This window comes from Sphaerodactylus townsendi, linkage group LG05 (assembly GCF_021028975.2).
Source record: "Sphaerodactylus townsendi isolate TG3544 linkage group LG05, MPM_Stown_v2.3, whole genome shotgun sequence".
NCBI classification, from domain to species: Eukaryota; Metazoa; Chordata; class Lepidosauria; order Squamata; family Sphaerodactylidae; genus Sphaerodactylus; species Sphaerodactylus townsendi.
In genome coordinates, this window is record NC_059429.1 from 25,917,741 (window position 1) to 25,939,817 (window position 22,077).

The 22,077-nt window shown below is 46.8% G+C and overlaps 1 protein-coding gene across 2 annotated transcripts in view; it reads right to left on the minus strand.

Annotated features, from left to right (window-relative positions):
- Positions 1-22,077, minus strand: part of TNR (tenascin R) — a 550,455-nt gene that overhangs the window by 94,369 nt on the left and 434,009 nt on the right. For both annotated transcript variants that reach the window (XM_048497976.1, XM_048497975.1), the window contains exon 4: positions 10,704-11,180. In XM_048497976.1, coding sequence (XP_048353933.1) covers positions 10,704-11,180 — 477 coding nt within the window. The remainder of the gene's footprint in view (positions 1-10,703; positions 11,181-22,077) is intronic.

Genomic DNA, 22,077 nt, shown 5'->3' on the forward strand with positions numbered 1-22,077 from the left:
CGAAACCCCAAGACCCCCGAACTCCCATTACGGCTCCTGGCAGAGTGGCTGATTGGGATGAGTAGACTTCAAACTACAAAAATAAAAAACCCACAGAATGGTCCCCACAAAGTTTCCCACCCAAAGAGACCCCACTTACCCACAGTGTCACTGGGCCTTTCCCCACTTACCGTAAGCCCAGCTGCCAGGGGAGAGTGGCGGGGACATCTCCCTCCACGGCAGAGGCGGCCTGGCCTTGGCAGCCCGCCACTTGCCGCTAGACCTTTTCCCCACTTACCCGTGAAGCCCGGCGCTGCCAGGGAGAGTGGCGGGGGGTTCCTCCCCTCCCTCCCGGCAGAGGCGGCCCAGGCGCCAGCCGCCCCGCTGCAGCGGGCCTTCCCCCTGCCCGGCCAAGCCCGGCGCTGCCAGGGAGAGTGGCCGGGGTTCCCTCCCTCCCTCCCGCTGGCAGGGGGCAGCCACCGGCCGGCCGCCCGCCCGGCTGCGCTCGGGCCTTCCCCACTTACCGTGGCTGGCGCTGCCAGGAGAGTGGCCCGGGGTTCCCTCCCTCCCTCCCCGCGGCAGAGGCGGCCACAGCGCCCAGCCGCCCGCCCAGCTGCACCCGCTGGTCTTTCCCCCTTACCGTGGCCCAGCTGCCAGGGAGAGTAGCGCGGGGTTCCTCCCTCACGGCAGAGGCGGCCACGGCAGCCGCCCCATGCAGCTGGACGCTCCCCCGCCGTGAAGCCCAGCTGCCAGGAGAGTGGCGGGGGTTCCTCCCTCCCGGCAGGGGAGGCGGCCCTGGCCTTGGCCCAGCCCGCCGCTGCCGCTGGGCCTTTCCCCCTTACCGTGAAGCTCCCGCGCTGCGCCAGGAGAGTAGGCGCGGGGTGCCTCCCTCCCTCCCCGCGGCAGGGGAGGCGGCCCACAGCACAGCCGCCCTGCAGCTACCGCTGGGCCTTTCCCCACTTGCAGTAAGCCCAGCGTTACTTGAGGGAGAGTGGCGCGGGGTTCCTCCTCCCGGCAGGCGGCCACAGCGCCAGCCGCCCAGCCCGGCCTGCTGGGCCTTTTCCCACTTACCGTGGCTCAGCTGCCAGGAGAGTAGCGGGGTTCCTCCCATCTCCGCGGCAGGGGCGGCCACAGCACAGCCCGCCCGCCGCTGCCCGGCTGGGCCTTTCCCCACTTACGGTGAAGCCCGGCGCTGCCAGAGTAGCGCGGGGTTCCTCCTCCCTCCCCACGGCAGGGGCGGCCACAGCGCAGTCGCCCCGCCGCTGCCGCTGTCGTGCCCCCCCTCAGCGCGGCATCCCAGGCAGCTCTTCTGAACGGCACAGCGACCAGCAGGCGGGGTGGTGTGGTTCCTGGACGCCGCGCCTGGGATGCCGCCGCTGAGAGTAGCGCGCGGCATGGGGGGGGGGATGGAAGGGAGTGGGGGGAGAAAAGCCCACACCTGTCCACTGAGCTCCTCCACTCCGGTGGAAGGCGGGACAACCTGAAGTAAGGAGCTGGAAGAAAAAAGTGCTGGGGGAAAAAGAAACAAAGTGAGAGAATCCCACATCCCCAATGTTAGAAATGTGGCAAAACAACACTTTAACTGGCAGAAAAATCAACGCTACTTTTAACTGAATAGCTAACTAAAAACTTTAATAAATTTATGTGTGAATTCCACCTGCCTGGGAGTTTCTTACCACAGTTGCCATGAAAACATGGTTAAAAGGCATGGATCCTCAAGGATCCGCATGGTTTTTTTCACTTAGTCACCCAAAATCCACCACCACAACTTATGGCACAAGTCCCTTAGACACATGTCTGAACAAAAGCAGTCCACACATCCCATGCTTCGCTGGCCCAACAGTTGCCATAAGAAACATGGTTAAAAAAGCATGGATCCTCGGGATCCGCATGGTTTTTTTCGCTTGGTCACCCAAAATCACGCCACCACATCATGGCACAAGTCCTTAGACACATGTCTGCACAAAGCAATTCTGCATCCCACGCACATGGCCCCAACGGTGCCCCAAAAACATGATCAAAAAGAATGGATCCTCACCGATCCCTGTAATGTTTTTTTCTCTTGGTCACCCCAAAATCACACAAATTATCCACACAGTAGCACAAAAATCTGTTTAAAAGGCCAGAGTTCCTCAAGGATCCTTTGGCCCCCCCCTCAACCAAACTGCACCAAATTAGGGGGGGTATGATCGCGAAAGTCTCCAGATGATACCCTGAAATTTTGGTGTCTCTAGCTTTAAAAAAAAATGTGTGTCGAAGGCTTTGAAATGGTTTGCGTTTCCATCCCCCCCTCCCTCGACATTGGGTGATAATGGACCCACCTGTTTGTGGGTCCATGCTTGGGCCCCCACAGAACCAAACTGCACCAAACATGTAGGGTGTATGATCAAGAATAGCGTCCTGGGAGACACCCTGAAAGTTTGGTGATGATACCTTTAAAAATGCGCCCTCTGCAGGCCCCCCAGGAATTCCCCCATTGAAAGCAATTGAAAAAATTCAATGCAAACCACAGAATCTTAGGCAAAAAAATCCTGGGGTGCCTGTAGGGGGCGCATTTTTAAAAGGTATCAACATCGATTGTAGGGTATCTTCAGAATACTGGAAGCTACTGATCATGCACCCCAAGGTTGGTACAGTTTGGGTCAGGGGGGCCATGTTATGGACCCTCAAGCGTCAACCCTATATTCCATTGGCTTCCATTGGCAATGGAATATGTGGGCTATCTTTGAGGGTCCATAACAAGGGCCCCCCTGAACCAAACTGCACCAAACTTGGGGTTATAAATCAGAACAGTATTCTGAAGATACCCTGAAATTTTCGTACCAATATCTTCAAAAATGCGCCCTACCTGCAAGGCAAAACAGGGAAAAAAACATCAAAAAAAATAAAAACGAACAGACCGAGAATCTAGAAATTCCGGGTGTATCCGAGCCTGGCAGGCTCAGATATGGGGGGATCCGACCCCATACATCCGAACTGGACCCGAATCCGAACCGGGGCCGAATTTTTTTCCCATTTACCAACCCTAGCTCAGGACCAGCAGAAATATATGAAGATCTTCTTCCTTTTTAAAACAACTCCAGTCCCATGAAGATTAACTCAAATCAGCACAAGGCATTTAGGATTCTGAGATGCTGCTTGCGCAGTCTCTTGTAAATATTAAACAATAAACTCAGCGAGGAAGCAGCTGTTTTGATTCTGCCTCATATGTGAAAGCGAACCAATATCCAAATGTCAGTGTCAACATGGAAAGATCACTGACTTTTTAATTAGCCAGAAAAAATTAATCCTGTCACACTAATTGCTAATTGCTGGTCACACCGCACTGTTTGCTAATGACCTTGGCTCCTGTATTGTCTACCATTTTGGGAGCAGGGACGGTCCCGGCATTAGTCCCTGTGAGCAAATGATCACACAGAATTACAATGGGCCACAAAAGGGCTCAGGCCTGGAGGTCACTTAGCCATTTGTTTACTTGTTGCCTTCAATAAACAATGCAAGCCCCAACACAAAGCAAAAACCAACACAAAGCAAAAACCAACACAAAGCAAAAACCAACAAACTCAGGATATAGCCTATCTAGAATGTTTTTATCTTGACTTTCCTCCAAGAAGGTCAGAATGACACCTGTACTTTCTCATTTCGTTCTGACAGGTAGGCTAAGCTGAGAGAGAATGACAGGCCCAAGCTTTTCCTGGGAGTTTTGTGACAAAGGGTTTTTTTTTTTTGGATTGCGCTAAGCATGAGACACAATTGGCTGTTGTGTGTTTTCCAGGCTGCGTGGCTCTGGCTTGGTAGTTTTTGTTCCTGATGTTTCACCTGCATTTATGGCAGGCATCTTCAGAGCCACGTCACAGTAAGATATGTTGGCCATGAAGAGAAACACATTTTACCATGACATGCCTCTGAAGACGCCAGCCATAGATGGGGGCAAACTGTTAAGAGCAAAATCTACTAGACAACAGCCACACAGCCTGGAAAACCCACAACAGCCAGTTGATTCTGGCTGCGAAAACCTTCAGCAGTACAATATGACATAGTATTTGGAATTTTGGCTTTTCTCTGTAACCGTGTGGTGCTGAAGAACTGAAATAATGTATTTAGGGGGATTTCATGATACCTCTCCAAAGTGCTGCTTTCAGAAGCACATTGAAAGTAATTTCTGATTCATGAGTTCAGCATCTCAGGTATGTGGGAATAATTACGTACAGAAATAACCTGAAATTATAATGTCTGTTGAAGTTAGGAATACCACCTCAGAAGCCAGTATTTTCCCTTCTGGTTTTGGAGTATTTATAAACACCCCCAACTGACCCAAGGTCTGAAAACACAGTTTATACCTCTTTCAACATAAAGAATAAAGTGCGGTCCTGCGCTTTTTCACAGAAATCACAGCAGCGTGATTCCACTTTTCAAAGAAGTGCAGATTCTCTCACAGTGTTTTAAAATGTTATTTCAATGCTGTTTTCGTCTAAACCATTATCATCTGCTCTGGTAAACTTGGCACTCTGATAAAATAGCATTTATATTGCCCCGGACGGCTGTTAGCAAGACCTGGCTATTTTGTAAAGTTGAGCCGGCCATTTCCTTTCCTGCAGCAGGAACAGGAAAGAAAATGGCAGGTGCAACTTTACAAAAAAGCCAAGTCTTACTAACAGCCATCCAGGATGATATAAATGCTATTTTCTCAAAGGGCTAAGTTTAACAGTGCAGATAATAATGGTTTACGTGAAAGTGGCATTGAAATAACATTTTAAAATGCTGGGTGAATCCCCACTGGGAAAATAAACCTTGTCCCCGCCCCTCCCAGTTCCATAAGACACAGCACCTTTTCTTCCAGGTCTCTGCCTCCCCAGCACAGCGTGCATCTGTTGAGGGGGTCAAAGTTAATCCCAGGATCAAAAACTGTAACTATTTCCACAAGCCTGTGATCTGCTCTGCGGCTCTTTCCAATTGGCTGTTACGTTGGAGTGGGAACGCAACCACGCAGTCCCTCCCCTCTGCTTGAGGAAGTTTTTTTTTTTAATTTCTGGCTGCGCAGCTTCGTAGCACCGCTCTGATTGGTGCGTGCCTCTTAGGTCGGGAAAAATAAACCGTATTTTTTTTTGCTGCCTCCCCACCGATGCGGCCTCGGCCCGCATTTTCCAAAAAGGTATACCTTCTTGCCGGTTTTTGAAAAACGCCGGATGAGGGGGAGAGCATGCGCCAGGGCCGGGGTAGAGCCGAGTTGAGAACTGAAGCTGTACGGACTCCTTGTCCAAACCAGGACTTTTACCGTATCACACAATTTTTTGATTGGACCATGGGGATTCCCTCATTGTGAGAGAATTGTAAAGAGGGGAGGAGGCAGGCACTAGGATTTGGCGGAGCATTCGAACAGAAAGGAGGTCCAGGAAGATGAGATGGATTTATCCACATATCTCCTTGGTTCTTTATGTTGAAAAGGGCATAATAAGGGATAGGTCTCTGGACTTTGATAGTGAAGGGTGCTACTGAGAAGGGAGTCAGTGTTGCTATCTCAAAAGTAGTCAATGTTAGACTAAACGTGTGACTGGTTTGTTATGAGGGATGAGGGTAGAGTACATTGTGTATGTACTCATGTAAGTGTGGATGTGTGCGTGTAACCGAGAGAATGAAGTCTCCACTTGTGCTTGAATACTGACACTTCCACTTGGCTGCCTCCGGAACACCTGGTTCTCACAGTATTTGAAGGCAGAGGAGGGCCATGTCCTGTTGCTACTTTGTTGGTTCACACAGCTTTTGGGGACCACCATGAAAACAAAGCAGGGTGTGAATTAAGCACAACTGTCATCTTGCTTTGTTCTGGAGCAACACATGGCCCTCTTTTCACAGGATGCTTTTAATCTCCTACTTGAGTATTAATAATACTTTGCATTTAAACAGCATTTCCCATTTGTGTTCAAAATGCTTCACACACATTCCTTCCATAATTGTGACAATCTTTATGAAAAACAGACTAGAGCAATGACTATTCAGGGGCTGAGGCTGAGCGTGGCTTGTCTACAGCCAGGGCAGAAGCAAAGCATGTTGCCAGATCAAGCAGGCCAAGACAAGATGCCAGTAAACTCCTGGGCCGTTGATGGCTGGGAGGGGGCTTGCCCATTCCTTTTCAATCTGCTGCAGTCATTAGGTGATGTTATTCAGCTCCATGCTGCGAAAAGTTTGCACTGTCAGTTTCTGCCCTCGGGGTACCCTAAGGGCCCTGCAGCTGCTCGGTGGAGCAACAGGAACAAATTCGGAAGGAAAACTGGCATGGCACCAATGCGGCAACATCACTTCCAGCATAAACCTAGAAATGACATCACTGCATCTGGATGATGCTCCAGAAGTCGCCTGAAACCCTATGGTAAATCATAAAGTTTTGGGTGGACTGTAGAGCATTTCCACAACATGGTGACTGTCCAGGCGCGGCCATGTCCCCAGCGCCCGGACTCAGCACAGCAGCAATCAGAGGGCTCTCTTCTGTGAGGCAACAGAGAGAGTGAGAGGAAGAGGGGTCAGGCAAGCCGGTAGCTCTGACAAACAGTACCGGGACCCCAGGCCAGGGTGCAGGGAGGGAGGGGTACAAGAGGCGTCCTAATGCATAAAGAAGCCCTGGCGGAGCAAGACGTTTCCTTGGCCCTCAGGGGCCAAGCTAATGTTCTTTGCTCGTCACCAAGGAGTGAACAACCACCAGGTCAGGGAAGGTGGGTCAGTACAGCCACCTACGTGGCCGGGGCAACTAGGGGAAACGCCACAGTGACATCATAGCATAGAGTTAGGTATTAATATAGAGTTTCCAGCAATTCCCTGTTGTAACTCCATGGCTAGAATTTCCTGTAAGTAAACAAGGCCTTATATTTCTTTTTTTTTACTTTTTCACCCAAGATGCTCCCTAAACCCAACCTTAACCCTCCACCAGCTATCGGAGACCTTTCTGAGAAAAAAAAAAGCAATCCTAAATAGTGTAGGGGGTGTTTATTACCATTCCTTTGAAAATCTCCTTTTACAAAAAAAAAGAAATCAGGTAATAGTTTAGAGTTGCAGAATATGAGAGCTTTGAAAAACATGCAGCGGGGACAATCCAAAGCTGTTGCTTTTGGCCAGTACCTGTCTCATTGTATTCCAGAGAGGGTAGGTAATTTACTTAGCAAATGCATGAAATCATGTTGGGTTAGGACAGATCCTTTGTTGCTTTGCCTCACCCCTTGTCATACTCAAGCCTGCTATTGTAAGCAAAAAATGCCAAACAGCCCTTTTAGCCTATCGCTCAACTATGATACTTCAGGTGACACACGTGGAAAAGCACTTTAGATAATGGCCCTGATGCGCCTCTAAAAAAGACGGGGGGGGGGGAGAAGGGCACTTTGTTATTTGACGGATGGCAAAGATCCCCAGGCAGGCCCTGGTATACGCTCCTAGTCTCAGAAGACAGGCCACATTGTCCACAGCAATAGCCACAGGGTGCGACACAATAACTCTTCTCCTACAGCACATTTAGTATAATCAAAAGTTCCCCAAAGGGTATTACTGTGTCCAACCATTCAACAGAAAAGCTGTCTGCCTGAGTGCAAATTTGAATCTTATTTCATGATCTTCTGACAGGCTGCTGACTTCATGCATTTTTGGCATAACAAGAAAATGGTTTCTGAGAGGTGCCAGATGCAAAGCCCAGAAGCTTCTAGAAGCAAGCGCTAGGTATTCCTCATGCATCTTGCCTGGCTTCCTAATAGACAGCTAGGATATCCAGGGCTCTCTTTTCTGAGCAGCTGTTCCTGCAGCAGGACTGGTTGCCAACTCTAGCATGGGAGATTCCTGGAGATTTGGGGGGCTATGTCTAGGGAAGGGAGCTCAGAAGGAATAGGATACCATCGAATGCATCCTCAAAAGCTGCCATTTCTTTCAAGAGAACTGGGCCTTGTAGTATAGAGATCAGTTATAACTCCTGGAGAACTCCACATCCAACTCTGAGATTAATAATCTCAGGAACAGTCAAAGTCATCATGAATAAAACTGCCTCTGAGTATATACAGAATGCTTCCCCACTTTTAATAACCATAAAGAATCTCTGTGAATCTAGGATTTAGAGTAAGGTGACCAGATGGTCACCTTTGTGAACTGGGACGGGCGCGCGGGCGGGGGAGGCTGCCACACTGCTTTGCACCCCAGAAGGCAGTGTGGCAGCCTTCCAAAAATCGGGACACTTGACAAAACCCGCGGGACGTGGGACAAATTGTTTAAAGGTGGGACTGTCCCGCCAAAAGCGGGACGTCTGGTCAGCCTAATTTAGAGTAAAAATTTCAGTAGATACATTTTCTATACAGGTGTGAGCAGGGGGACATTAACATTTATTGTACAAGATGAAATCCAATGGGCTGCCATTGTTGAGATCACCCACTCATGTCCCAGACTGGCCGTGGTATTGTAACCAAGTACACCAGATGTATCTTAATCCCCACTTTGTCTATAGGTAACAATTGCTTGATATAGCAGGTTAGGCCAATAATGGAGATTCAAGCTTTTGCTAAGAAATATTGCTTTTCATAGTGGACCTTTAGTGAGTACAAATATGGACAGCTCTTTGTTCTTTGTGGATTTGCTAATGCAACAGCGTCTATATGGGATATGTGGAAATGGCTGTTGCAAGTAGGGAGAAGTTAAGATGAAAACAAAATGTAGGCTTTGCAAAATGTACTCTTGGGACTTTCCAGATGGGTAAGCAGATGCCTGGGGTTAACTGCTAACTATACCACCATATTGCATTAACTATAGGCTCAAGATCTGTAGTTTAGGGAAGATTCCCTCATTTAAATGGTAAAAATCACGCTCATTTTCTCTAGCGACGCCTCTTTTCTAAACATATAATGCATGCATAAGTAGGTTATGGGAGAGGTGTGTGAGTGGCCCAAAACATGTAATGATGTAAAGATGTGCTGCCAAAGGAACAACCCATGTGCAGAATTATGCTAATATACTAGGATAAATCTAGCTGCCTGAGATAAACCTTGAAAGAGATGGTCCTTTTATGCGTGATCATGAACAAAAGCTAAGCTTGAAAATTTCATGACTTTGTGCTCGATTGACAAATAGCTTTGGATTCCTATATCAGCTCCTGGACAAATCTGGCTAACAAGTGTGGCCTGTGAGGAGAGGTATGGCGGCATCCAGCTTTGGCCTGTGCTGGTCTGGGACCAGTGAGCCAGAGAAAAGGGGCACCGGCTGACAGCACCCAGCTTTGCCCCATGCTGGCCCAGGAACAGCATGACAAGCATGGGGGATCCTTGCATCATTTCCTCTCGTTCCAGCTTACCCTTTGGCCATCCATTAAGTGAGAACGACAGGATAGCCGGAGGGGACACTGTGGCAGGCTGCCAGCTCCAGCTTGGAGAATTCCTAGAGATTTGGGGAAGGGTTCTGGAAGGCAGAGTTTGAGGGGAGGGAGGGGAAGCTAGGCAGGGATGTGACATCACAGAGTCTGAAGCTATCATTTTTCTCCAGGGCAACTAGCTCTCTTGTCTAGTTATTAATTGCCACTCTAGAAGAACTCTGGATTTCACGTGGAGGCTATCAACCACTACCCAGCTTCTGTTTCCCTTAAAAAGAAATGGCTGTTGGTCCAACAGTTAGATATCGCTTCAGGAGAAAACTCAGAAGTGGTGTCAGCCCTCTCTAAAAATTGTTGGAAAATCTACTGTTTCACTCTAGAGTTTCCAGCATTTCCTAGAGAGGTGTGACATCAATTCCGAGCCTTCCAGAAGGTGACACCATGCCATCGCTGACAGTCATCTCATCATGTCCCTGCTCTCCTGTCTCCTGCTGGTTGCCATGCCACACTCGGCAACCCTGGCAACCCTACATAGTGCTAGGATCCTTTTCTAGGGTGGTTGTGGCCTCCCAGTCAGCCCCTGACTATAATTCTCTGCGTCTTTCTGTTCAAGGATGAAAAATATCCCATGATTGGCAGCTCTAGCAATGTTAACGTTACCAACCCCAAGATGTGGCTCATACAGAGTCTCCAGACTACAGGGATTGGTTCCTCTGGAGGAAATGGCAGTTTTAAAGGGCAGACCTTACATGGCATCACATCGTTTCTGAGCTGCCTCCCCAAGCATCATCCCAAAATCTATAGGAATTTACCTGGCCAGATTTGCAACCCTAATCAATCTCCTGTTTCGCCTGTTAACACCCCATTTTGTACCAGGTGAAATTTCCAAAGCAGGAATGGTCCCACATAGAGTGCATTGCTGTAATCTTGTCTGGATGATACCAAAGCTTGTATTGTAGTGGCTAGGTTAGCTGACCCTGACCTTGTGGTTTGTGCTACTTTTTTCAGTTTGCCATATAGTTCCATTTATATTAGAACGGCAAACTTTAATTAGTTCGGCTGATAGATTCATCATCTACAGCTTTAGCTGATTATGCAGTGAAGGTCAGTTTTAATTGGTGACTGAAAAACATAATCAATGGAACTGCAAGTTAAATTTACTCTTGTTTGGTGAAGCTTTCGGATATGTTACTGAGATAGGAAATTAGGAGCACCGAAGCTGATCTTTCTTCCTAATAACCAGCCTTATCTTTCACTCTTTAAATTATACGTTATCTTCAATGTCCTTCATTCCTCAAAAGGCATAAAAGGAGCAGAAACCAGAAACAACAGGGTTTATCCTTAGTACACAGGGGCACTTGGGAGCATGAATAGACTTAATTTTGATATGCAGTCCTACCTGCTGAGCAGTCTCGCCCTTGGTAGCCATCCTCACATGAGCAGAGACCCTCTTGGCAGAATCCACGCCCGCTGCAGGCATTGAGACACCTCAGCTGCCCGCAGTCTTCTCCCACATAGCCCTCCTGGCAGATACACGTCCCGTTGGCACAGCTTCCTTTCCCTGAACAGTCTCCAGGGCACCTCAGCTCGCTGCAGTCTTCTCCGGCAAAACCTTCTTCACAGATGCATTCCCCGTCCACGCACAGTCCCCGGGAGCTGCAGTCGGTCGGGCAGCGGGCCTCCGAGCAGTCTTCCCCGCTATAATCACTGTCGCAAATGCACTGGCCGTCCACGCACACTCCCCGGCTTGAGCAGCCCATGGGGCAAAGAGGCTCTGAGCAATTCTTCCCAGCCCAGCCTTCGTTGCAGATACAGCCGCACGATTCCAGGCTGAAGTTGCCATGGCCGCTGCAATGAGGGAAGTAATCCAGCTGTCCTGGATGAACGGAGAATGTCATTGTTGATAACGCACAGCGCTCTTTTAGTACATTACATTAGAGATCAGCCCAACACTTTGGTAAAGTAGGCCACTATTGTTACCTTGCTATTACAGATGGGGCTAAGTAACTTGTTGCTTACCCAAGGTCAGGGGTTAAGGGAGTCATTATGGACCAGTCTGGGATGCGGATAGGAATGGAGCTGAAATGATACCTCCTATATTTTGCTTTGAGCCCTCCAGGGCAGAGAGTGTCAGGCAAGAGCCTGGCATGGAGCACAGAAGCACCAGGAGGGACGGGGTATGAGCAGGATGATGGAAGATTACTTTTATTTCCCCTAGGTAACCAAGTAGAGGCACTCGGGGCCAGGCAGCTTTATCTCAGTCTTCTGACCTTGTGTCCATCCTGCATTCCTGTCTTTCGCACCTTCTGTAGTGTGGGACAGAACCAGGGAAAAGGGAGGGGGAGGCGAACATTGAGATTGTTTGATTGTACCAGTAGAACTGGCTTTTCCCCTCTAGCCACTTGATGTCTACCAATAAAGACTTCTAAACTTTCAAATCACAGAGTCTGATTTGAGTTACAGATCCGGGGCTTGACACAGAGAGAGAGTACTTCAAGTGACTTTCACCTCTGCCCAAGGTCAACTACTGAGTTTGTGCCTGCTTGTCTGTCTCTCCATCTATGGCTTCCACACAGAGGTTGTGGCTTAGTGGAAATGCCTCTGCTTTGCATGCAGAAGGTCCCACATTCAGTCTGCGGCATTTCTAGTTACAAGGGATCAGGCAGCAGATGAGGTGAAAGATCTGGCTGACACCCTGGAGAGCTACTACCTGTCTGGGTGGACTATATTGACCTGGATGGCCCAATGGTTTGATTCTGCATAACGGTCAGCTTCACGTTGTAGGAAATATTAGATTGTAAGGCGAAATGGTCAGGGTTTAAGTTAAGGTGACCAGACGTCCCGCTTTTGGCGGGACAGTCCCGCCTTAAACCAATTTGTCCCGCAGGGTTTTTTTGTCCCGATTTTTGGAAGGCTGCCGCACTGCCTTCTGGGACGCTCCCCTTTTCCTGCCCCGTCACAGGAAACAGGGGAAACAGAAGGCAGTGCGGCAGCCTCCCACGCACACGGCTGCAGGAGCGCACTGCCTTTTGGGGCGCTCCCCAGTTTACAGGGCGGGAAACCGGGGAGCACCCCAAAAGGCAGTGCGCTCCTGCGGCCACGTGCGCACATGCCCACCCTAGTCTCGGTTTTAAAAGGTGACAATCTGGTCACCTTAGTTTAAGTGTCAGTGTCGAGAAGGAACCAGTACAAGTCTGAAGTAAGAGCTGTCATGTACATATTGTAGATATGATCATGTTTTGAACAAGCAAGTGTACTATCAAGGAAAACAGGGAGTTATGTGACATGTTGTTTACCATGACTCTGCTGTTCTGCCTTGCTGCAGGGTATGCTGGGTCATACCTGGGACCACTGATACTTTAACTAGCTGCAAGTAGACCCTTTGCTCAATAAGAGATGGGGGTCTCACCCCTACAGCTGGCCCAGACGGTGGTTAATTCTGACACCAGACCTATCACCTTCAGACAATTGTGTGGTGGCATAACGGAACCAATCAGGTATTTGCAAAGTTAAATTGCCTGCTTGAAAGACTGTATAAAAAAGTGCCTTTGAAATATGTTCTTTGGACATTGTTTTTTTGGCTGACTTCAGCACATTTTCTCGCTCCTATTGCAATAAAAGCTTATCTGCTTCTTTGAACCAATCTGTGTGTCTCTATGTAACTGGGAGACTGTTGGAATTTTCCAACAATGTGAGTCCACATGGGGATGGGCTTGGCTGCTGATAAAGCACACATAGCAGATTTGCTCACAATTTCCCAGCCCCATTTCCCCACCCCCAGCAATGACCATCCCCTTCCCTGGGACATCAGGGCTTTTTGCACTATAACATTGATATATCAATATAACATTATGCCAATAGGCGTACTGGGTTCTCTGAATACCCAGCATTAGGACTGCTAGCTCTAGGCTAGGACATACATGTAGAACTTGAAGGGGGAGCCTGAGGAAGGTGAGGTTTGAGGATAGGTAGAATTTCCATGGGGGATAGTGTCACCCTCTACAGCAGTCATTTTCTCCAGGTGAACTGATCTCTGTTGCCTAGAGGTAGGGTTGTTAGCTCCAGGCTGGGAAATACCTAGAGATTTTGGGGGTGGAGCCTGAGAAGAGTGGGGAGGAACTTCAGTGGACTATGATGCCACAGAGTTCCCATTTCAAAGAGGCCATTTTCTCCAGGTGCCTGGAGATCAATTGCAATAGCAAGAGATCTCCAGCCACCACCTGGAAGAAGAAGAAGAAGGAGAAGAAGAAGAAGAAGAAGAAGAAGAAGAAGAAGAAGAAGAAGAAGAAGAAGAAGAAGAAGAGGAGGAGGAGGAGGAGGAGGAGGAGGAGTTTGGACTTATACGCCACCTTTCTCTCCTGTAAGGAGACTCAAGGTGGCTTACAACCTCCTTTCCCTTCCTCTCCCCACAACAGACTCCTTGTGAGGTAGGTGGAACTGAGAGAGTTCCAAAGAAAATTGATCAGCCCAAGGTCACCCAGCAGGAATGTAGGAGTGCGGAAACACATCTGGTTCACCAGATAAGCCTCTGCCACTTAGGTGGAGGAGTGGGGAATCAAACCAGGTTCTCCAGATTAGAATGGAGGTTGGCAACCATACCCAGCATTCATTTAAAAGTATGTAGTGTCTTCTGCTGCAGAGACATGCCTTTCCCCTTGCAACAGTACAGGTTGGAGACGACAGTACAATACTTCCGAGTTCTGGTGTCACACATTTTCTATTGCAATATTCATTACACACCAACAATCAATAGTTGAAGCAGTTTATAACAATAAGGATACCTGCGCTGGGGTGATTGGGGGTTTTCTGTCGCAATGAAAGGCGCCATTCAGGGAGTGTGGAATTTTCCCGGAAAGAGCAGAACTCTCTTGTTATATCCCTGTTTATTACTAGTCATTTATACAGGCCTAGGTACATTGCTGTATTCGTGTAAGTATATTTTGCTGGGTTTATTGCCATTTTTACCTCTTTATTTATATTTTCCATAAATGTAAATATAATGTTGTTATTTACTTATACATCTTTTTTTTTTAAAAAAAAGAGAAGCTCTTCCTTAGACAAACCAATCACTGCAAAATTGCCAACCTTCCCGTTCTTGGCCAGGAAGCTGGGGAAGGGGGAAATCACACCAGAGATTGCCTCCCCCTTTAAAGGCTATGGAAATTTCCCTGCTCCATACATGCCCTCACGAAAGCTGCCCTTCTTTTGTCCCCTCATTGCACAGGGGACAAAAGTTTCACACAAAAGTCCATTTTTTGTTCAGTTCTAAAAGTATAGAAAAATTGTGTGTGTGTGTGTGTGTGGGGGGGGGGGAATGACGACCTTCCAGGTCCTGTAGTCAAAGTCCAATTATATACTTCAAATACTGTTAGAGTGGAGAAGCATGGAGGGATTGGTGCTACTCTAGATTTTTCAGTAGGAGCTTGCAAACTGTATGGCATTTTACAAATGCAGGTAACACCCTTATTCTCACTGGGTTATACGGCTAAAGGTTCTAAGCTACATCTGTTCATTCTACAGTAGCCTGCTCTGGCCTGGCTTTTGGACTTGAGCAGGCAAATAAACTAGCTTTTATGGCTTTTCTTTTTTTAAAAAAGTAAGGGTGTTTAATAGCATGTCTAATTTAACAGTGAATCTGGTTGTACGTATACAACAACTCAATCAACAACATTTTACAGTCTGGACAGACAATTGTGACGGGAGTGTACTGCCCAGGGGAATATATGGGGTCAAATATCCCTGGGCTGTGGCCATTTAGTCACGTGGGGGTGGAAAATCACTCCCCACATTCCTCCTCCCCCCTCCCCCCCCCGGGGTCCATACACCGACTTCAAGATCTGGTGCAAAAAAAGTTGTTTGGTCATGGTGGGGAAGTGTGGTCGCCCATACTGGGTGTGGGGGGAGGGGTACTCAGATTTTGCACCAGGCTAGACACGCCTCTTTTGTGTGGAGACAAAAGGCAAGTCCCTGGGTATGTACACAAAAGGTGTGCACTACTAACATAATTATTTTGAAAAAGGCATCATACAAATCTCCACAAAATTGGGATACAATGGTGATTGAACTGGGCTAGGTAACTGGAAACTGAGACACTTCCAGATCAACAGAGGCAATTGGAACGTTTTTGTCTGCCAACATTCTTTTCATTTTGACCTGCACTTTCCCATTGCAGTTCCAGATGTGGGATTTTACCCAACTGAATATGCTAGTTAGGCGAAAGGATCCCTGCTGTTCAGTGATTTTCTATGGCCATCAAAGACATGTCTGAAAATAGCAGAGTAGCCGCCCTCCACTAAATGCTTTCGTCTTTACATTTGAATTTGAAACATTCTGATACTTTTCCAGATCAAGACTCGACAGGAAAGGAAGTTGATTTTGAAAATACTGTTAAGACAAGAAGAGTTGTTGTATGGCGCTCCTGAAGTCCTCTGCAGGTTTCTCAACCCTATGAAGACTTTTGGAATTTTAGAATGGGTAGATGGTGCAACAACTAATTCTCTGCCACAGAAGTATGCATAGAAGTATGCAGCCAACCACTAAATCTTTGGCATGGGGCCTTAGATCAATCATAGGCCTCTTCTGCACACGCAAAATAATGTGTTTTCAAACCACTTTCACAACTGTTTGCAAGTGGATTTTGCTATTCCGCACAGCTTCAAAGAGCACTGGAAGCAGTTTGAAAGTGCATTATTCTGCATGTGCGGAATGAGCCACAATTTAGAGGCTTTAAGCTAAGTATCCTCCTAGCAGCTGGGCTCTTCTGAAGCCAGGACCTGTGGGAGAAAGGAATGGTCACCAGAAAACATATTGGTGGGCTTCATCACACCTGTGAGTGCCGTATTGATGATTACCTTTCCAGAAAGTTAAACCCTTTGATTTTCATACCTATCAACATTTGAAAACCTAATTAGAAATCACCTGCTTGACCCACAGTGGTAGCAAGAAAAGTAATAAACATACACAACAAGCAAAATTTAAGATCTTACTAAGCTTGCTTGCCAGACCTTTGGTCATAGCTGTTAGAACACTTCAGGCTTAGAAAAGTTCACCTTGACTTGTAACGGAGCTGTGGGGCTGTGATCTTTTAGAAAGCTCCAATCTGATATAGCAGCTGAGGATCTGCAGGACTTGTTTGAATTTGCTGGCTTGTGAGTTGAACTGATTGGTTCCAGGATGCCCAGCTATTGGATATTTTTACCTCAGTTGCCCTAAGATTTGTTATATTTAAAAACTCCAAGGCAGAAAAAAAACCATATTAGATATTTCCCACCTGACTGGCAGGATATCTAACGAAATGGATTAAAAAAACCAAACCAGGGAATAAAGGAAGATGAGGATGTAACCAGACTATTTTTTATGGGCTGGGATTTTTATACTGCTGTCCTTATAAGCATAAGCATTTTTATTGTCATTGTGCACGCACAACGAAATTTACAGCAGCATTCCTCGATGCACACAATTTCAGACTCATACATCATACTAATACAATTTCATACAATACATCATGCTCATACAATTTCAGACTCATACCCCATCCTCACTTTCCCCTTCCTCCACCCATCCCTACACAGCCCCAAACACATCAACACGAAGCCGCGGAGTTTAGCATAGCCACAGCTCTAGAGTAGAAGCTGTCTCTAAGCCTCTTTGTCCTAGATTTGATAGTCCTGTATGCGCCTACCAGATGGTAGCTTAGTTCAAAAAGAGAGTGTGTGCTGGGTGAGGCGGGTCCCTCAGAATATTTTTGGGCTTTTTTTTTTAGGCTTGGAGATTATAGGAGTTCTTCAAAGGAGGAGAGAGGGCAGCCCGATAATCCCTTTGTGCAGTAGTGATCACCCCTTTGAGAGCGCCTTCCTATCTGCCACTGTGCAACTGGGAGAACCATACACACAGATGCAGTAGAGTTAAGACACTCTCTATAACTGTGGTAAAAGGACACCAGGAGTTTTCCATCCAGTTGTTGCTTCCTTAAAAGTCTCAGATAGTACAGTCTTTGCTGGGCCTTCTTAACCACCGCATGGCTTGAGTCTGTATTGCCCCAGGTTAAGTCCTCTTTAATCATAGCGCCCAGAAATTTAAAACTAGCCACCGGCTCTACTTGACCTCCATTTATAGTCAAGGGCTGGATTTCTGAACTATTCCTTCTATAGTCCACTATAAGCTCCTTTGTCTTGTTAGTATTAAGAACCAGGTTATTTTCCCTGCACCATGAGAGCAGTCAGTCCACCTCACTCCGATAGGCAGACTCATCCCCTCCAGAGATGAGCCCCACCACCGTGGTGTCATCGGCAAATTTGATAATGGTGTTACTATGATAGACAGGAGTACAATCATATGTATAAAGGGAGAACAATAAAGGACTCAACACACAGCCCTGTGGCGTTCCCATATTTAGAGTAAGAACTGAGGAAACCCGATTTCCCAGTCTAACCCTCTGGGAATGTCCAGACAAGAAGTCCCTATGACCCTGATTAGAGCTCTCTGAGGCTTTGGCAGATTTAAATGTTGATTTCACTAGCAAGAATGAAATACGCTTCTCTGACAAAGACTGCAACTCTGTGGGGTGAACAGGTGTTACCAAAGGCAGTTGGAAGAAGATACCATCACCCTCTGAATTTGGATTTAATGGAGTCCATGGCAGTCGGTCCAAGAACCAAGCACAGGGAACTCCAGATTCAGTGATTTTTCACATAAACAGTATTACCGTGGCTGAAAGTACAAGTCGTTTGCCACAGGGTGGAGGCAAATGTCAATTGCAGCAAGATTTCTTGCATGTTTCCTGGAGCCCCGCTTTCACTGTCCGCTCTCACCGTGGCAAGTGAAACCACTTGTATCACTAATTTAATTTGCTTCACTGCCAGAGCAAGGAAGATTTACAGTGGCCAAAGCTTTGCCCCAGACCCTTTTTCTCTGCCTATGGCCAGCTTTGCCCTGCCTGCTCTCACAACTCCATTCCCTTGTGTTGCTTTGCACTTTTCCCCTTCGCCCTCCTTGTTGCCAACTTCTTCCTGCTTCTTGTTCTATTGTATCATTTATATTGCCTGTGGCCTCCCTAATCCTGCATATTTTAAGATTTAAAAAAATTAACCATATTGATAGATCACTAAATCAATAATAACACTAAAAATGTAAAAAAAATTATAAGATTAGATAATGGGTCCAAACACCCTATATCCCCATGCAATTGATCAACAAGCTGGGACTTCTGCAGCCTCATGGTTTTATACCCAAGGAGTCCGCGATTCCAGACCATACCAGGAAAAGCCAGTTGGTCTTGATGCTTGGATTTATAGCACATCAGGAGACCTAACAGTCGTGAACTTGGGAAGCTTAGCAAATGGCGGTTCATGTTGTCCTTTTGAGCCTTCTTATGATGCAGGCTGCGGTCTGTGAGCAGATGCTCCCTGAAAACATGAAGATGATTTATCCTGAGTTCTTCTGAAGGGCTTCCTACTTCAATGAGGAGGAGAAAGCCACCTTATTTAGCTTTAGGGAAGAAATAGTTTGACAAAGAAGGAAATGGGTGCCAGAAACGAATGAGCAGGTACCCTGATGTCTATGAAGACCTCACTGTGGGTCACTGGACTGCCCCATCAATGATGGAGAAAGGGGCCCCATACTATTCTGTTCCAGTATGGTGGTACTGGTATGGAGGGCTCCTGGGTCCAAGAACTCCAGCAAGGGAAGATCATGTTTTTTTGCCACAAGTAACCCTGCTTTCTACACCATGTAATAGCAAGTCAAAAAGGCAAGCAGAAACCGTTTCAAGAAACTCTCTCTCTGATATGACATTCACTCAAGTGTAAAATCTTTTTTTACGCTCTGCATCTCCTTCATGAGACTGGGATTCATTATACCAACAAACTCTTTTCAAAACCCATCTTCATACAACAGCATGCTGTTTCTTGGGTTTTGAAAAACAGACTTGTAGAGATGACCAACTGAACCATGTCTTTTGAAAGACTTCAGTCTGATGAAAGGTTTACAGGGAGTTCCACAAAGCTTGACACTTTGTTATTAAGAGGAAAACCAGTGTGGAGAGTTTCCTGCTTTTTCTCATTGAGGTTTTTGTTGATATCATTTTTGATTGCTGGAGATATCCTCCCAGGTGTTTTGTTTAGAAAAGGCCCTCTGATGTCCACCGGCACTAAGGATGTGATCTTGTTATACATACACAAGTCCCATGAAGCCCACTGAGATTTGTACGGTGTAATTGAATGCAGAACGGCAGCTTGAAAGTAAAAGAGAGCGCTTTACTCTTTAACATACTGCTTTCAGCCATAACATCGTTTTTGAAACTTTCACTAAAACGATCTCAGTCTATTTTAAAACTGCTACAGAGAACCTCGTGTATCTTTGTTATCCTTCTTATCAGAACTGCTTCTTGTTCATACGCAGAGCTCCGTGAGCCTCGTCTTTCAGTTTTGGGGTCAAGTTCATTCTTTTAAAAAGAATTCTTGTTCTTCAAAGACTCAGAAACTCAGACTCAGAAAGACCCCAGCTATTAAAAATCAAGGGAAGGGAAACGCTGCCACCTTCCTCTTTCTTGATGAAATGTGGAGGGCTCTTCAGTCCTTGGTGCAGTGGTTAAGAGCAGGTGGACTCTAATCTGGAGAACTAGATTTTATTTCCCACTAGGGATGATCACAAACAATTGTGCTTGGTAAATTTTGGATTTTCCAAATTTAGAAATGTGCGGTAAAGTCAAATAAAGCCAATACCCATCATCTGTATTCGGCTTTGTACCAAATTTGGTTTAAAAAAATTAACAACACTTTTCGGGTTTTCAAAACCTGAAAAATTTCTATTCTCCCGTACTGCTGCTTCTCAAGTCTACATGGACTTGAGAAATGGTGGTAAGGAGAAATTATCCTTCCCAGCAGAGGGTATTCCTTGTAGAGAGCTGAGATCTGCTCTCTACCAGCAACCCAGATCCCTCCCGGATGGCAAAGCAGTAAAAATTGGGAGGACAGGTCTACGCAATGCTTTTTAATGGGCAGCAGACCAGTCCTCTGAGCGACTAAGATGCTCGTATTCATATCTTAATTTCTTCGCAGACACCCCATCAAAAATTTAAAAAATAGGGAAGCTATGAAGTGCCAGAATTGGTAGGATGAACTGAGTACAAGTATGTATTCTTCGTGATGAAAAGGCACCCAGGATCAGAACCTGAAGAGCAAATGCCCGGGGCAACCTTCAGCAAATGGAGGCAGGGAGAATCTCTTCAGCAGCACACACAATGTTGGGTGAAAGCTGAGGAGGAAACCAGTGGCACGGGGAGAGGGAATGGTGCCCGGGGCAAAATGACGCCCCTACCTCCCCTGCCCCGCGGTGCCTGCTCCTGCTGCAGCACCCCCATGCTTAATTTAGCCAGCTGCAAAGAGCAGCCGGCTGAAAAAGCACCCTGGTGGGAACTACACTTCCCAGAAGACCTTGCAAACCCCAACTCTTGCAGAGGCCTCCCTGGGGGGAGGCTCGCAAGGTCTCCTGGTTTGTGTAGATGTTTTGCAGATTTTATCCTACATATCTTTCCATTCTACAAGAGCCTGGAATATGGAACACGCATTGCATGCCTCTACATCAGTTATACCTACCTACTTTTTGCATGCCCAGTGATCTGAAAGAACATCTTGTCAGGGTCATTGACAAAAGTTTCCCCACTTCTGGCCCATAACTGCCACTATGTTTCAGGCTCTGCCTTGGCAGCCCTTAGAGGGGCAGAAAGGCAGATTATAAATTTTGTAAATAAATATAATTTCAGCAGTTTATGTTGGGCAAAGGAATAAAATATGGCCTGCCAACTGTTCTGAACCACATTTAGGTCTGTTTGCTTCTTCCAAATCTCTGTTCTCTCTCTCTGTTCCCCCCCCCCCCCAACAATTTCCCATGACCATGGGTCTTAGGACTGATCCCCTCAAACAAGGTGCAATACATACTTGAACAGAACAGGACACTAGAAAACCAGGTCCCAAATTAAGCATGCACCAACACCTTTTTATAAGAATATAAATAATCCTCATTTGGACACTTGTCTATGGATTCAAGGCTATTGTTTTTGGAAGGGCAATTAATAGTGATGTTTTGGACATACTAGGTTTTTTAAAAAATTAGAAATGAGTCCCATGATACTGTTTTAGGCAACTGTGGGTCTCATATCTGCAATGGTTGAAGACATCCCTGGAAACCACAGTGAAGAGAGACCACTTCTCCAAATACACCCCCAAGAGAGCACTTCACTGGATGGATAATAACTTGCTGGTGGTCCCTAGCCTGAAAAGTGTCTGGCTGTGTTCGCCACCTGGTGGAATCCTCAGTCAAATGAGACAAAAAGCCCTGTGGGACTTGTTACAGTTTCACAGGACCTGTAAGACAGAGCTATTCGGCCAGGCCTATGACTGAAGACCCCAAAGGTATTTCTAAGAGAGCTGGCCTCCCTGCTCTACGACCCTAGTGTTATCTTATTCTTTGTTCCTTGTCTCCCTCCTTTCCCCTTAGCTAGTTGTTATTCTACTGTCATGGGCTTTCACACTAGGAACTGAAACTGTTCGTATTGTAATACAGTGAACCCTCAGAAATCGGCGCCTTCGGAAATCGCCAATTTCGGTTTTCGCTGGTCGCCGCTGGCCGTTAGAACGTCTTGGATTTTGCCAACAGTGTCGGATTTCACCAACGTAAATTGCATAATTTATGCAATTTACTACGCTGTTTGCGCATGCGCAAATGTCGCACATGTGCAAACAGCACAGTTTTGGAAATCGCCGATTTTGGATTTC